This window comes from Artibeus jamaicensis, unplaced genomic scaffold (genome assembly GCF_021234435.1).
Source record: "Artibeus jamaicensis isolate MK-2021 breed Jamaican fruit bat unplaced genomic scaffold, CSHL_Jam_final contig_519, whole genome shotgun sequence".
Taxonomy (NCBI): Eukaryota; Metazoa; Chordata; class Mammalia; order Chiroptera; family Phyllostomidae; genus Artibeus; species Artibeus jamaicensis.
In genome coordinates, this window is record NW_026521871.1 from 54,188,101 (window position 1) to 54,203,918 (window position 15,818).

Sequence of the window (15,818 nt, forward strand, 5' to 3'; positions counted from 1 at the left end):
GGACCTGGCTCCCTCCCCTCTTCTTACTGTGGCTCTGTGTCTGTCTACCACTCCACACACCTCTGCATTTTCCACGGAAACCAGCCAGCGTGGACAAGGCTTCCTGCAGCTGTGCATACAACCATCTGTGTGTGACTATGAACCTGCTCACTTGCCCACCGAAAGGGGGTACTAGGCTTAGTAAAAGCTTGCAGGAAGCTCAGGGTGAGGGGCCTGGGATGACTCTACCAGTGTACCTGGCGCCGCGGCGCTCAGCCTGGAACTGGGCCGGAAGCAGCCCCCCTAAGGTGCGGTAGACGAGGAGGATGATGATGGAGAGCCCAGGCTCGGGCTCGGGCTCCAGCGGGGCTGGTGGCGGGGCCACAGTGGAGACGGTGGAGTTTTCCATGCTGCTGCTGCCTGTGGGCGGAACTGCCAGAAGGGGAGGAGCCACTGTCAATGACCTGCAACTCTGGGCACCCATAAACCCAGCTCCGAACCCAACCCAGCATCCAGCATGGGAATTCCCTCCTTGCAGGTCCAGAACGGGGGGTGGGGGGGTAGGGGGGAGCTGGAGCCCATGAAGGGAGCGTGCACCCCAGGGCTAGATCCTGATTATCGGGCCTGGGAAGGGCATCTGAGGGAAGGCGGAGGGTCTGGCGAGGTGAGTGAGTGCTGGGGCCAGGTGTGGGGTGGAGGGCAGGCACGGGAGAGTCTCTCACAGGGGATCCAGCAAGGGGAGAACTGGCAGGAGGAAGAGATGATATCTGGCTTTGTGGGGGGTGTGCGGGAAACAGGACCTGGCCCAGGGGTCACCCAAGGCTCTCACCTTCGTGTGGGGCTGGTCGTGGGGCCTGGGAAGGCAGCAGCACGTGGGTATGAGGATCCCAGGCATCCTGGCCTCGGAAAAGGTTGCTGTGGTAACGGGGGTAGCGGCGGGTCCCCCGGGATGGACTGGGGTGCTCCATGCGGTCTATGCTGAGCACTGCCCAGGAGGAAGAGAAAGGAGACCATCAACGATCTTCTCCCCATGCTGAGGGTCCCACTCGCTCCTCCCCCACAACCCAGAACCTCCTCGCTACCAGCGCAGAGCTGGTCCCTGCAAATCACTGAGAGTGGAGGCCAGCCGCCAGCGCCTCAGACCTCCTGGTCCTCGCCCTTTCATGGCAACCCCCCCCCCCCCGGTCCACCCGCCACATACTGATGTTGGGCGTGACCAGCCCCACAGGATTCAGGTATGTGAGCTCCATGTTCCTGGCGAGTGTGGCCGCGTACTCCTCCAGATGCCGCACCAGCCCCGCACTGCCGGGGGCGTCCCCTGGGGCCCGCTGCCCCAGCGCTGCCCACAAGTCCCCGGTCTCTGGAGCCAGCAGTGCCGAGCCTGCCCACAGCAGATTCTGGGAGGAGGGGGAGGGAAGTACGCTCAGCCAGAAGTGAGGGGGCAGGGCAGACCTAAAGGGTCTGGCCAGGCGCTCAGAGGGACCCTGGCAGGCAGGGGGTGGTTCTGGGGAGGACCAGAGAAGAGGGAAAACCCAGGGCTTTCAGTTCCCAGGGGCCAGGAGGGGCCAAGGGAGCGAGGACACAGGGCACAGCCTTACCTCATTGAAGTGGGCATCCTGTGTGGCTGTCAGCCCAAAGCCCTGTTGGTGGCTCTCAAACACCAACAGGTGGGCCAGTAGGCGGGCAGTGACTCGAACGTCTTGGCTGAAGTAGTGGTCAGTGTGGCCGGTGACCTCCCGCAGCCTCTGAGCCAGCTTCTTGGCCTCCACAGTGTCCAATGCTGTCTTGTTCAGCTCTAGGCCATCCAACTGCCAGAACAAAGGTGGGGGTGGTCACTGTGGTCCCTGAGGCTTTTTAAAAGCCTCACAGGAAGGGTTTGGCCAGATTCAAGGGCAACCAGGAAATGCCCAGGTCAAGGGCTGGGGCATGACGGCTGGGGCCTACCACAGGCCTGGGGCAGTTGAGACCGGGGCTAAGGCCAGGGCCAGGCAGGTCTTGAGTGCAGGGCATGGTCTGGGCAGTCTCACCAGCAGGCTGAGCTCTCGAAAGGCAGGGGAGGTGCAGTTGAAGAGGTCAGGCTCCAGCCAACCCTGGTCTTCATCACACAGCCGCACGGCAGTACCTGGGGGCAGGCGAGCCTGGTCAGGCCTGGGGCCTGCATTCCTTCCTGAGAAGGTGACCACAGCACCTTCTCCCTTCCCAGGGGAAGCTCTGAATCAGAGACCAGAGTAGTAGGCATTGCTGGCTGGACCTCTGGGTGGGGCAAGCCCAGCCCCCAGGCCAGGCAGGGCCCACCTACTTGTCAGTCGACTCCTAAAAGGTCTGTGGACCATTCTGAACCACCAACTGTGAGGGTGAGCACAAGGGCAGGACTGTGCACAGATCCACACACATGTGTACACACACACAGGCCAAGAAAGGTTCACAGACATGTGGCCCGGGGCAAGCACGTACTTGAGCACGCACACACCCTAATGAGCCTATCTGCACACCCTCGGAAGCATGGAGCAGGGCAAGCCCACAGACACACAATGCCCCCTCTCTCTCTCACACACTCACACACACACACACACACACACACGCACGCACACACACGCACGCACTTGCCCACACAGGCCCGATTCTCCAGGAGTGCTCTGTTTCCACACAAATTTTAACTGCCCCAGTGATTACTTTGCTGCCATCTCTCCGCTGTCCATGGGAGTGGGACGGGAGTTGTATAAAAAATTGCCCTGAACCAGCACGGAGCTTGTAGCCATCAGCAAGATGGCTAACCGTAACATAGAATCCTCTCCCCCCAAGACAGACTCACAGACACGTGCACAGGCACAGAAAGACACGCACACGAGCATGCACACGCAGTCTCTGTCCAGCCACCGCAGGGACCTCAGGCAAAGGTGGGGGGTGTTCATCTCTCAAGAACTCAGGCAGCAGGGAGATACCTGTGGGGACCTCAGGAAGTGGTAAGGGGTTACCAGGGTGCTCAGGCAGTGGGGAGGGGTCTCTGAGGCCCTGGGGCATCAGAGAGGAGGCCCTGGGGTCTTCAGGCAGCAGGAGGTGGGCCTCTAGGGACTTCCAAGAAATCGGAAGTAGCTCTTAGAGACCTCGGGCAGTGGGGAGGGGTCTGCAGGGACGTCAGGCAGCAGGAGGGGTCTGCAAAAGCTCTGGCAGTGGGAGGGGGCAGCACACCTGAGCAAACACGTACCCCTTACCTGCACCCCGCAATCCTGCCCAGAAGCCGAGAGAAACAGACGGAGGCTCAGTGAGGTGCAGGGAGAGACCCAGAGCCCCTGGGAGGTAGTGAGGGGCCCACGTGGACCGCTACCCCATTCCCACCTCTTTGCAGGAACAAGCCACCCAGCTCAGGAAAAGAGGTGGCCCTAGCAGTCAAAGGAGAGGACCACCCTCACCCTCAGCGATATCCCTGCCCCCCAGATACTCACCCAGGGCCCCCCGAGGGCAGGGCATTGAGGCCAAAATGCCAAACTTGGTCTGGGGCCACCACACTCCAGATCTCAGGGACTTGGGGCAGGCATCATAGAGCACTAGGGAGAAAGGAGGCACTGAGCCAACCAGCCAGGGGCTGGGACAAGTGACAGCCACACCCACTGTCCCTCCACCATTCAACCCAGGCCCACCCCACCACCACTCCCCTGCTAGCCTCCTAGGACCTGGCCTGTCAGATTCAGGGACGGGTCATCAAAGTACTTGGGGCAAGTGTGGGGACCCCTGGGTGTCAGTGTCTCCTCAGAGAAGCCCCCCAGAGTCCCTACCCATGGAGCCAAGCATGCCACAATACTTGGTTGCAGGCAGGAAGCATTCCATATGTGGAGCTGGGTGGCGCCTGCTCACCTCGGCAGCCGCTGGCCGTCACCTCTGCAAAAGGACTGTCACAGCTGTTGCACTGGCGGCCAAGGGCCCCTGGGCGACAAGGGCACTGCCCACTGTGGGGGGCACAGGAACGGGAAGTGGAGCCCACAGGGTAGCAGTCACATGGGAGGCATGAGTCACTGCCACGTGGCCGGTAGTGGAACTCCTGTTTGAGAGCAGGTCAGTTACCTAAGGTCAGAGGTCAGAGCTGGGGGGGGGCGCGCGGGCAGGAGAAGAATGCAGAACAAAGAGTCAAGAGAACAAGGTGCACAGGCCAGAAGGAAGACTATGCCTCAAATGAAACTTAAGAGTGGGGTTAGATGTTAAGGACAAGGGATGGTCAGAGGCCAGGTAACGGGTCAGAGACTTAGTCAGGGGGCAGAGATCAGCAAGATGGACCGGAAGCACACATCACGGCTAGGGAAGAGTTAACGGGGGTGGGAGCCAGCCACACCTTGCAGTGACACTGCCCATTGGTCTTGTTGCAGTTGGGGTCAAAGCCCTTGTGAACGTCACAGTTGCAGGGGCCGCAGGTCGGGCTTCCCCACCAGCCTCGTGGGCATTGCTGGTCCATCCTGGGGATGGACAGCCAGGTGAGGTGTCTCCATGACATCTCAGAGACCCTCCTTACCCCACGCTAGGTCCTCCCAGCTTCTCAGCCCTCAGCCCTTTACCTGTGCTCACAGTGGTGCCCAAAATAGCCACCTGCACAGTCACAGGTATAGCCGTGGGGGGCTCCCGGGAGGTGTCGGCAGGACCCCTGGTTCTGGCAGGGGTTCAAGAGGCAGGCGTCCACACAGCCTGGGCCATAGTAACCTGTAGGCGGGGTTAGAGCTCAGGCCCCCACCCTTCCCAGATCCTCCCCCTCCAAGCTCACCAGGTCCCTCAGCCTTCACCAGAAGCCCTGCGTTCCCACCGGGATCACACACACCCCCAGGTCCCACCTGGCCAGCATTTGCAGGAAAAGGTCTGCCAGAGGTCTCGGCAGTCGGCGTGGGGTGGGCAGGGCCCAGATGCACAGGAGTTATTCACGACACAGCCAGGTTCCACGTTCACTCGCTGGCTGGGTGGATGCAGGGCTGGGGACCCCGAAGGCGTGGAGCCGAGCCATACACCCTGTGAGCCCAGCCAGCCAGAGGTGAGACCCATGTCAAAGCACCTCAGGCCCAAGTTCCGCAGAGCCAGCCACCTGGTCTGATGACTCTTGACATGCAGCCTCCCTAAGAACCCCAGACCCTGACCTCCAAATCCCCAATTCAGCCCCCGCCATGGACCCCTAATGGTGCTGCCCTTGACACACACCTCTGAGGACCCTTGATAATCTGAGCTAGACTCTGACCTCCAACAGCACAGAAAGACTTATCTGTCTCCGACGGTTGAGGGCACCCCCACCCCCGCACTGCTCCTCATGTGGACGCAGCTTTTTCAGGTCCCAAGGCCCCCTGATCTCTGCCCACTCACCCTAATGTCCCACATCATGTTCCCATGTGGACCCCCACCTGGATACAGCCAACCAGACCCCGAGGAACCTCCTCTTCACTGCCGGGGGGCGGGCCTCCCACATAGAGTCGCTTTACTTTCAGGCCCTGCAGCTCACTCCCCACGGCCACGGTGTCCTGGAGGAGGGGTACAGTCAGCACTGGGGGGGGGGGAGACCTGCCCTACCCCTGAGTCAGTCTGGGCCTGTCCTAGCCCTGCACAACCACACTTTGTCCCTCTGCACCAGGGACGTGGTCTGGTCTGCTCCCGAGCACGGAGGACTTGCTGGAGCACGGGAGGTGGATGTCAGGAAGGTTCCAGTGGAGAGACGGGCTCAGACAGGCCCCTTTCTCTGGGATCCAGAACAAACCCTGAAATCCTATGCTGTGAGCGGGGAGATCGGGGCAGAGACCAGAAAGGGTTTCTAGGAGTTAGGCCAAGTGCTGGCTACCCCAAGACCAAGCCAGAAATCTGGGTAGCCTCCCTGACATGAGGAAGGCCTGGCAGTGGACCCGCCTGGCTGGCCAGTGGTAGGGCGGGCTCAGAGCAGGGTACGAGGACGCGGGCAGACTGCGAGAAAAACGTCAGTCTGTGTGCAGGGGATGGCGCTGAGAGGACCTGGGCTGGTTGGTGGACTGACTGGAAGACTAAGGGATTACCCCAGGGTCAGAGGTCAGACCTGGAAGAGGCTAAAGTCCAGTGAGACCATGAGAACATGGTGGCCCCGCCGGCCACCTGGCTCCTCCTGCAACTCCAGCCGCAGATCGTGCCACCGGCCGTCACTGACAGTCACCTGGTCCAGGAGGAGGTGGGCAGCACGGCCTGAGCTCCTGGTCACCGTCACGGACAGCAACCCCCGATCCAGCTGTGGGTAGAGAGACACAGACCTGGGGTCAGAGCCCCAAATTGGGCTGGGGCTGGGAATGTCAGGAGGTGAGATCAGTGGGCTCACAGGTCAAGAATATCAAAGAGTAGCCCTGGCTGGTGTGGCTCAGTGCACTGAGTGTCAGCCTGTGAACCAATGGGTCTCCAGTTTGATTCTCAGAGCACATGCCTGGGTTGCAGGCAGGTCCCCAGTTGGGAGTGCATGAAAAGCAACCATATCCGGTTTCTCTCCCTCCCTTCTCCTCTATCTAAAAATAAAGAAATAAAATCTTAAAAAAAAAAAAAAGGAATACCAAAGAGTAGGAACACAGCAGCAAGGCTGTATCTGGCACATATGGCACCGTGCCCAGGGACACTGCCCAGGGACACCATGCTGCTGAAAGAGGATGAGGGGCGGAGGTCAGGGCAGGAGACTGCGGAGTGGTGCAGCTAGCGCAAGAGCTGTGCTGACGTCCTGCACCCACAGCGGGGTATCATGGTGGGAAGGAGAGTCAAAGGCCAGAGCCCAGTACAGAGCCGGCAGGGTCGGCACACCCGGCAGAGACCAGTGCCATCCGACCAGGCCCCTTCCCCACAGGAGGGCTGCTGGCGGCATCAGTGACCGAGAGCTGAAGGTCGAGAGACAGGTGGGGAGGACAAGACACACCTGACAGAGGAGCGTGCTGTGCGGCCCAGCCTGTACTTGCATCAGGACCCCCTGTGTGGCCCGTGTCCGAAATGCCAGCCCCAGGTACCATGGCACAGACACAGCCAGGTCATTTCCAAAGTCCCATCTCAATGTGCCGTTGCCACGGAAATGGTGGGGATGAGCCAGGGCTGAGGAGATAAAAGGAACGTGGTCACAGGCCCCACCTGAACAGGAGAAGTTACCCTGCAGGCCCCTCCTGCCCAACGCTGCCAACTCACTGAGCCGACAGTCTTTGCCACCAAAGCCCACAGGACAGTCGCAGCTGAAGCCACCCCACCGTTCTGAGCAGATGCCATTGTTCTTGCACGGGTTTGAGTCGCAAAAGTGGAGCTTGGCCTGGCAGCCTGGGAAAGGAATGCATGTGAAGGACATGAGACATGAGGGGGCACAAGTGCTAGACAGACATAGGGGGTCCACGTGGCCCTCCACCTCCTCCCTATGATGGGGACATGGCCTACCTGCCATGGTGCCGTTGTTTGCAACGAAGGCCGCCATGTCCACTTGGCGGCCATCAATGTGCAGGTCCCGCATGCAGCCAATGAAGTCCTTGTGGGACACGGGGAAGTTCTCGGGGAGGTTGGGAACACCCCCCAGGAGCAGAGGGCCCGTGAGGTCCAGGGACCTGGGAGTCAGGGGCCCACGTCATTGGCAGGACTGGAGCCAGGGCAGGGTTGCTCCTGGGAGCCACAGGAAGTGGAGGGGGTAGGACTCGGAGGGTTAGGTGATGGAGGAGGGAGGGTAAGGCCAGGCTGGGGGAGCAGCTGGGGCCTTGCTTCACTTGGGGATGAGAAGGAGAGCTCATGATGGGCAGAGGGTCTGGGGAAAGGTGGAAGAGCGGGGGTGAGGGTTAGGAGGAAAGAGTGAGGCATGTAGATGCCTGGGGTAGTGGATGGAGAAGTGAGGTGAGGTTTTAGGGTCCTAGCGGGGAGAGGAAAATCTTGTGTTTGGGGGAAGGAAGTAGAGTCTGGCAGGCTAGAGTGAGAAGTGGGTTGGTGAAGGACTGGGGTGGGCTTTGGCAAGCACAGGGCATGGCGATCAGGGGCTGGGGGCCTCACTTCTTGGAGCTTGTTTGCATGCCAGCAGCCGCACAGGAGTAGTTTCCAATCTCAGCACCAAACTGCAGAGCCACGGCCACATCGCAGTCATCCACACTCAGCACAGCCACCTTGTCCTTGGAGGGGCCCTGAGCACCCCCCAGGGCATCTGTCCGGGGCTGGAGACCCAGACACACCACTCAACAGGAACCCACAGTGACCCCGAAGGGGTACACCTGGCATCCCAGCTTCCCCCGTACTCCCAGGCCAAGGGTGGTGCCCACCTTGTTGTAGTATCTCAGATGCACTGTGTGCCACTGCCCGTCACTCAGGCCCCCTGGAACTGTGGGGCTGACCACCGTGTTGGACTCACCTATTTGGGGGATGCATGTGGAAGGTTGTCTGGAGTTGCTAAGTCGACACCTCCCCCCAAGTCATGGAGGCATGGCTACTTCCAGGATAACCCTGGATGGATCAGATCACTCCCCCCCACTGATGACCACGCTGGCTGGACCAGAGTGCTTTAGACAGACAGAAGCAGCCCACCCCTCTTGGAGAGATAGGCTTTCCCCCAACCAGTTCCTCACTGATGTCTATTTGGCAGGGAGGCAAGCCCTGAGGGATTCGGGGCTTGCAGCTGCTCCCATCTTACCAACACGTGCACCCACTTGCCCACACATCCTCATGGCATCCACCTGTGGAATATGTGAGCCGCACTTGCCCGGACACGAGTTCCAAGGCCAGGAAGTCATGTTTCTCGTTCAGGCGCCCATTGTAGAAGAGTAGCCCACTTGGCTGTACCGTTGCAAACCTGTGTGGGGTGGAGTGAGTAGGGCTAGTCACAAGCCTATACCTCCTCACACCCACCATCCCTGTGATAAGGTTGGCGGGCTTGAGGGAGCGAACCCAGGCTGGGGTGAGAGGGTGGGGCCGCCATCGCAGTGACGTCAGGAGCAGCAACGCTCTGAGACTCTCAGGCAGGGCCTCAGCGAGGGGGCGGTGGCTTGCGGGGCAGCGGGGTTGGGCAGTTAGGAATCTGAGGCAGGGCCGTGTAGGTAACAGGGACTGTGTGCAGGGCCAGGGAGATACGGGGCGGGCACCTACGAGAGGGACAGCGTGAGGTGGAAGCGCTGCCGCAGGCCGCGGAACATGACAAACGAACTGGGCGGGAAGGAGCGAGCCGACACCTCGCAGCGTGGGCCCTGGAAGGCGCCGCCCGCCGGACACTGGCAGCGGAAGCCGCCGTCGGGCTCATCCGCACAGGTGCCCCCGTTGCGGCAGACGCCAGGCACGCAGCGTCCGGCCTCCGTGTCCAGCTCGCAGTCTTCTCCTAGGGGGTCAAGCCACAGTCGCAGACGTGCTGGACAACCGGGAGTGTTCCCTGGGGCGGGCCCACCCCCCTCCCAAGGCCACGTGCTAGCAGGCGTCTGCCTGCTTCCTCTCTTCCGAAAAGTCAGGCGACCGTGGCCACGCCCAATCCGACCTGGCCCCACCCCTCCCGTGGCCCCGCCCAGCCTGTGTGCACGGCCACGCCTCCTTGACAGCCTCAGCCCCGGCTTTAACCCTTGGTGACCGAGGCCCCTCTCAGGTCCAGGCTCTTTGGCTGCTGCTCTCACCGCGCCCGACCGGCCCGGGGTTGGTTCGAGTGATCCCGGTCCTCACTTGCATTGTGTGTGGTTCGGCCGAGCTCCCGCAGCTCCCGCTCGCCCCCTCCCGCTCACCTGTGAAGCGTGGGCGGCACACGCAGGTGTAGCCGCCCTCCCGCCGCGCGCAGGCGCCGCCGTTGCGGCAGGGGTTGGAGTAGCAGAGGTCGAGCTCAGTCTCGCAGAAGTCTCCCGTAAAGCCCGGCGGGCAGCGGCAGCGCAGGCCTGCGATGGGCTGGATGGGTCGGAAGAGCGTGGAGGCCGAAGCCAGGAAGGGCGCAGACGAGTCAAAGCGCAGCACCGACACGCACTTCATGTAGTTCTCGCAGGGCTCGCGCAGGCACACGTTGTCGTCGAAGGGCAGCACGTCCAGAAGGGAGCGGGCGGCGAGGGCGGCGCGGCGCACGTACAGCTGCTCTTGCAGCTCCTCGGAGCTGAACCAGGGACCTGCAGCGCCAGCCACGGCCCCGCGTGGCGCCAGCGCTGAGAAGCTCACATTGAGCACAGTGCCCCCCACGTCCGTGTCGTTCTGGATGTTGAAGATAAAGACGTCCTCGGCAGGTGTGGCAAGTACCGCGGCCACGCCTTCCAAAAAGTGGCCCAACAGTGGCGACAGGAAGCGCTCCTGCCACATGTTCTCCAGGCGAACGGTCAGGCTGTTGGCCAGCAACTCTTCAGTGATGATGACCACACGCAGCACACACTGCGCTGTCACACTGTGCAGCCCATCTGCGGCCAGGGGTAGGGGCAGTGGTCAGCCTGGGGTCAGCGGCTGCCCACCCTAGGACACAAGAGGTCTGGGGCCAGTGACTGCCCGGTCCCCCAGCACCTGAGTCAGCAGGCTGACCGTGCCAGGAGACAGGGGGCTCTGGGGCTTGTGACCACCAGCTCTGGCAGTGTCAAGGTATTAACAAGTTACTGCTTCCTCTCCCCTCCCTCCAACACAAGGAGGGGCCTGAATCAAGGATCAAACAGCAACCCTACCCCCAGTGCCCATGGGTGGCGAAGCGTTTCCTCCAACAGAACACCCTCCCCCCAGTTATACTCAGCAGGCCACCCCCACTCAGGATACAAAGAGGAGCCAGGGCCACTGAACAACCATCCGCCCACATTCCCAAGCATTGCAGAACGAGCAAACACATCTCAAAAAAACAAAGAGTGTTCTAGATCAGTGATCACCCATCCCCTAGCTTTCTCTGGTCAGCTAACTACTTTCCCACGGCATTAGAAGGGCACTGGCCCTATGACCCACTCAACCCCATCCCTCCAGGTCAACAAGCTCCCTCTCAACTGGCAGCTCTTGCACCCTGACTTCCTCTACCCTCAGCATTCTTAGGCCAGCAAGCTGCCCATCACCCCAGACCTGGGTCCTGCAACCTTAGTGGCCACTCCCAAAAGTGTAGATGAGGCGCTCATGTGCCTTGTCCCCAGACCATACACACATGGGGTGGTCAACGAGGGCTGGTTGTTCAGTGAACGGAGTGATAAATGGAGGCGGTGCCTTCTGGGGCAGTGCCAGGAGTCATGCTCCAGACTGGGGAGCGAACACCAGGAAAGTCTGTCTCCCAACGTCCACAGCCTCCAGTAGGCAGGACTGCAAGAGCCTCTCCCACCTGCACCCTCCTATCAGGGAGGGCTTTGTGAAGACATGTGGTTTTGGAGGCAGGAAAGAGGCAGGTGGACCTCCAGATATTTTCCCGAAGCAGAGACTTGGTCAGTCCCTTGGATAGCAGCAGACCAATATGGGCCCACTTTCTGCCTGAAGCTGCCATTCCTGACCACTGAAACTATTGGGTTCCCTCTCCTACACACATGGGGTGAGGGTCAGAGTGCACCCAAAGTAACCCATCATGTGAACAGAGGTGTGGTGTGGGCTGGCTTTTCCTGCAAGCTCTAGAGCATTATCCCAGGACCTCCAGGCTTTGGGAGAGAGAAGTGCTATTCCTAGGGTAGTAGACAGTCTTTATGGAAGCTACTAGATGCCCTAGAATCTTTGTGATTCTGCAGACTTCCCAAGAACCTAAGCAGGGACTATAGAAACCATCTGCGAGGCCTATGGCAGATCCTGTGGGGTGCAGGAACCACAGGATTCTAGGGGTTCTAGAAGGCATGGAAACCCCTCTTTGGTTTGAGGTGCCCTGTGGAGTCCCTGAGCCTGAACAGGTTGCAGTCACTGGGTCATGTACTTGCCCCGGCCCCTTACCTGTGACAGTCACCAACATGGAGGCCACTAGTGGGCGGTTGTTGTCTAGCTTGCGGCTGAGTCGAAGCTCTCCACTGGTCTGGTTGACCACCAGCAGCTGTAGCTCATTGCCCCGCTCAAAAGAGTAGAAGAGGTGGTCAGAGACATCAGGGTCATAAGCTGGGATTCGGCCAATGATGCCTGAGGGGAAGGTGTCTGAGCGGTTGGACACATAGTTGTTGAAGAGGATCTGGAAGTTGTTGAGTACCGGGCTATTGTCATTCTGGTCAACCAGGCGAATGTGCACAGTGGCTCGACTGACCAGAGGGGCAGATGTGGCCTGCACCACAATCACATATTCCTGGCGAGCCTCATAGTCCAGGTCGATGAGTGCTGTCAACTCTCCAGAGAAGATATCCATTTGGAACAGCTCAGGGATGTTCCCCTCCACGATCTGGTACATTATATGGGCGTTGGGACCTTCGTCAGGGTCCAATGCAGTGATCTGGGCCACCACCGAACCCACAATGCTGTTCTCCTTCACCCGAACCTCAAAGTCCTCAGCTGGGAAGACAGGTGCATTGTCATTCACATCCTGCACTGTCACCTGGATGCTGACTGGAGTCCGAAGCGGGGGCACACCTCGGTCCACAGCATAGGCAGTGAGTTCATACACTGGAATGGCCTCCCGATCCAGCCGCCTCACTGTGCGGACGATGCCAGAGGTGGGCTCAATTGTAAAATCTCCATCTCCGTCTTCTCCATTCTGGAAAGTGTACTGGACCCGGCCATTGGCATGAGCATCCCGGTCAGTGGCTGAGATCTGTAGGACACTGGTAAAAGGTGGGGCATCCTCTGAGACCAAGCCTGTGTAGTGGGAGGCCACAAATTGCGGAGCATTATCATTCACATCATTGACCATCACCTCGACATAAGTGGTGTCTGCCTTCTGTGGAATACCATTGTCTCGGGCTGTAATAGCCAGTGTGTAGGTCACCTGGTCCTCATAGTCCAGTGGGGCCTGTAGTGTAATGGCCCCTGAGTCTGCATCAATGCGGAACTGGGGCAGGTTGTCCTCCAGCAGGTAGGTGATACGGGCATTCTCACCCACATCATCGTCAGAGGCACTGATGACCACCACAGTGCTACCCACTGGCCGATCCTCATTCACATTCACTGAGTAGTGGGCACTTTGGAAGACAGGCCGGTGAGTGTTGGCATCTGTGATGTTGATGTGCACATAGCAGTGATCGTGAAGGGCACGGTCAGATGCAGTCAGCACCAGCTTGAAGTAGCGTTCCTGCTTGTAATCCAGTGGCAGAGCCAGGGTCACCAGACCTACGCCACCCTGGGTGCTGATGGCAAAACGATTCCGAGTGTTGCCACCTGTGATCTGGTAGCTGATGGCACTGTTGGCATCGCGGTCTACAGCCGTCACACTTACCACACTGGTGCCCACAGCTGCATCCTCATTCAGCCGTAGGTGGTACTCCTTCATCGTGAACTCAGGCCGATTGTCGTTAACATCCAGCACAGTAACTGTGACGCTGGCTGAGGCAGAGAGGGGGGGTGAACCATGGTCTCGGGCCTCCACACCAAAGAAGTAATGCTCCACAGACTCACGGTCCAGGGGGCCACTCACAGAGACCCACCCAGTTGCACTGTTTATCACGAAGGGAGTATCAGGTGCCACACCAGTAAGGGAGTACTCCAATCTCGCATTCTCCCCATGGTCTGCATCCACTGCCTGAATGTGGATGACCGAATGGCCCAGGGGTGCGTTTTCCAAGACAGATACCTGGAAGGGCGTGCTGACAAAAATAGGAGTATGGTCATTTATGTCCACCACCTGGATGCTGGCTAGGCCCGTGTTGTTGGACAACGGAGGCCGGCCTGCATCCTGCGCCCGGATGCGCAAAGCATACTCTCGTTCTGCCTCAAAATCCAGAGGTGCCACCACCTGGATCTCACCCGTGAGGCTGTCGATGGCAAAATGGCCGCGGCTATTGCCGCTGATGATGTTATAGTGCACTAGTCCATTGGCGTCCTTGTCCTGGTCTGTAGCTGTGACGCGTAGCACCACTGTATGCGGGCGCACATCCTCCCGCACCTGAGCCACATAACGCTTCTCACTGAACTGGGGTGCGTTGTCGTTTTCGTCCAGCACTGTAATGTGCACACGCACAGTGGCAGAGCGCGGCCCAGGCTCTTGGCCCTGGTCGCTGGCCTCTACCACCAGCTCATAGCTTTCCATGTGCTCACGGTCCACGCGACCGCTGGTGCTGATGAGGCCTGAGCGCGGATCAATCTCGAAGGCAGCGGCAGCTGCAGTGCGCGTAGCTGGTGGCCCCACGAAGCGGTAACGCAGGTTGGCGTTGGGGGGCGCATCACCGTCAGTGGCACGCAACTGTAGGATAGGGTAGCCTTCCTCCACATTCTCACGAAGCGTTTCCCGATATTGAGCCTGCTCAAACACCGGCGCATGGTCGTTGCGGTCGGCCACTGTAACGGCCACCATGGTGGTGGCCGAGAGGCGCGGCAAGCCATGGTCCTGTGCTGTCACACGCAGATAATGGCGCTCCATGCTCTCGCGATCCAGAGCAGCCTCCGTGCTGATTAGGCCGCTCTGCGGGTCGATGCTGAACAGCTCCAGCGAGCGGCTATTCATAAGCGCAGCCAGGGAGTATACTAGGCGCCCAGCCTCGCCCGAGTCTGGGTCCTGCGCCACTACGCGTAGCACTGCGGTGCCCGCTGCCTCGTTCTCGGGCACTAGCGCCTGGTAGTTGTACTGTGGAAACTGTGGGTGTCGGTTCGCGGCGCGACGGGGTCGAACCCGGCTTGCTAGGGGTATTCTCCAGGGCTCTTGCCCGGCGGGGACCCCTGGGGGTCGCGGCCCGGGGCGCTGCGGAAGGAGGCGGTGGCGGAAGAGACCGCGGGGGCGCATGCGCTTGGGCGTGGACTCGGGAGCTGTCCGATAACCGCGCGGTGCTGAACCAGAAATAGGAGCTGTCCTTGCTGTGCGCGGTGCTGAATCCAGCCCAGGGCCAGATCCCGTAGCTCCGGGAGTACAGTCAGCCCGGGTGACTGTCCTCTGGGCTCGGGATATCAGGGTTCTCTCGCTTTGACCCCTGTGTCCTGGCACCCACAATTTTCCACAGCATCGCATGGCTCCCACTTTTTGGGGGGCGCCTCTCCTAGCATTCCTCTGGTAGGACACCAGCTTAGAACCACGGGGCCGAACCAGAAGGTCTGAAGGGAAGGGAAAACTGTTCTCTGGGCCCGGGACCCCTGGGGACAGAGCCTGTGGCAACAAGCTATCTCTTCGTGAGAGTCCTGTCTGCCTGCAAGAAGAGACTTCCGGGCGCCAGCATAACAGAGACCCCAGTCCCTGTCCTGTCTCTTGCCCAGGGCTGCCTATTGCCTGAACACCGTATTCTGCCCTAAGCCCCGCATCCGACTGCTCAGGAGACCCTCGACCACTCTGGGCGCTTTGCCTTCTTCCTCGGAGCCCCACGAAAATAGACTCCCTGATTCCCGGGCTAAGCTCTCCATCCTCTCGGGCTCCGGGTAGCTCGGGACAAAGAGCTAAGGCCCTGCCGCCGATCTGAGCCCCTGACCCCGTAGCTGCAGCTACCCCCGGGTCCCAGCCTTGGCCCCCACCGCCCCCCAGATCTTCCCGGCTGAGAGGGAACAAAGAGAGGAGGAGCAGGAGTAGTGGGGTCGTCGGCCCCCTGAGGCCCCACCAAGGTGGCTGCCTCGCCATCACCCTCTGCCTCCCCACACGGCCTCCACCGTCCCCCACTCCAGTCCAGGCCTTGGGCCCACCGCGCCGCTCGGGCCCCCTCCCGGGCCCCTGCCGCCGCCCCGGTCCCCCCCCTCTCGGCCTGTCGCTCCGCGCCACCGCCTCCACCCTCTGGCCACCATCTACTCCACTGCCAGAGCCCCTCTGGAGTGTGGCTCCGGCTTTTGCCGCCCCCACCACAGCATCCCCGACGCTGCTGCTGCCTCCCGCCGCTCCAACATGGCTCCCGGCTGCCACGATGGTTCGTTCCACCTCC

General features: G+C 60.5%; 1 protein-coding gene across 2 annotated transcripts in view; it reads right to left on the bottom strand.

Moving 5' to 3' along the window:
* Window positions 1-15,523, bottom strand: part of CELSR3 (cadherin EGF LAG seven-pass G-type receptor 3) — a 36,493-nt gene extending 20,970 nt beyond the window's left edge. The window contains exons 1-22 of one of the 2 annotated variants that reach the window (XM_053669324.1): window positions 11,782-15,523; window positions 9,657-10,307; window positions 9,040-9,265; window positions 8,631-8,746; window positions 8,220-8,308; window positions 7,957-8,114; window positions 7,360-7,523; window positions 7,120-7,245; window positions 6,860-7,029; window positions 6,008-6,193; window positions 5,349-5,465; window positions 4,794-4,965; window positions 4,524-4,665; window positions 4,304-4,424; window positions 3,832-4,015; window positions 3,423-3,524; window positions 3,192-3,206; window positions 2,007-2,101; window positions 1,578-1,787; window positions 1,181-1,376; window positions 809-964; window positions 237-411 (exon numbers count right to left, since the gene is read on the bottom strand). In XM_053669324.1, coding sequence (XP_053525299.1) covers window positions 237-411; window positions 809-964; window positions 1,181-1,376; window positions 1,578-1,787; window positions 2,007-2,101; window positions 3,192-3,206; window positions 3,423-3,524; window positions 3,832-4,015; window positions 4,304-4,424; window positions 4,524-4,665; window positions 4,794-4,965; window positions 5,349-5,465; window positions 6,008-6,193; window positions 6,860-7,029; window positions 7,120-7,245; window positions 7,360-7,523; window positions 7,957-8,114; window positions 8,220-8,308; window positions 8,631-8,746; window positions 9,040-9,265; window positions 9,657-10,307; window positions 11,782-15,523 — 7,313 coding nt within the window. The remainder of the gene's footprint in view (window positions 1-236; window positions 412-808; window positions 965-1,180; window positions 1,377-1,577; window positions 1,788-2,006; window positions 2,102-3,191; window positions 3,207-3,422; window positions 3,525-3,831; window positions 4,016-4,303; window positions 4,425-4,523; window positions 4,666-4,793; window positions 4,966-5,348; window positions 5,466-6,007; window positions 6,194-6,859; window positions 7,030-7,119; window positions 7,246-7,359; window positions 7,524-7,956; window positions 8,115-8,219; window positions 8,309-8,630; window positions 8,747-9,039; window positions 9,266-9,656; window positions 10,308-11,781) is intronic. The other variant, XM_037128441.2, reaches the window with a different exon arrangement.
* Window positions 15,524-15,818: the final 295 nt, after the last annotated feature.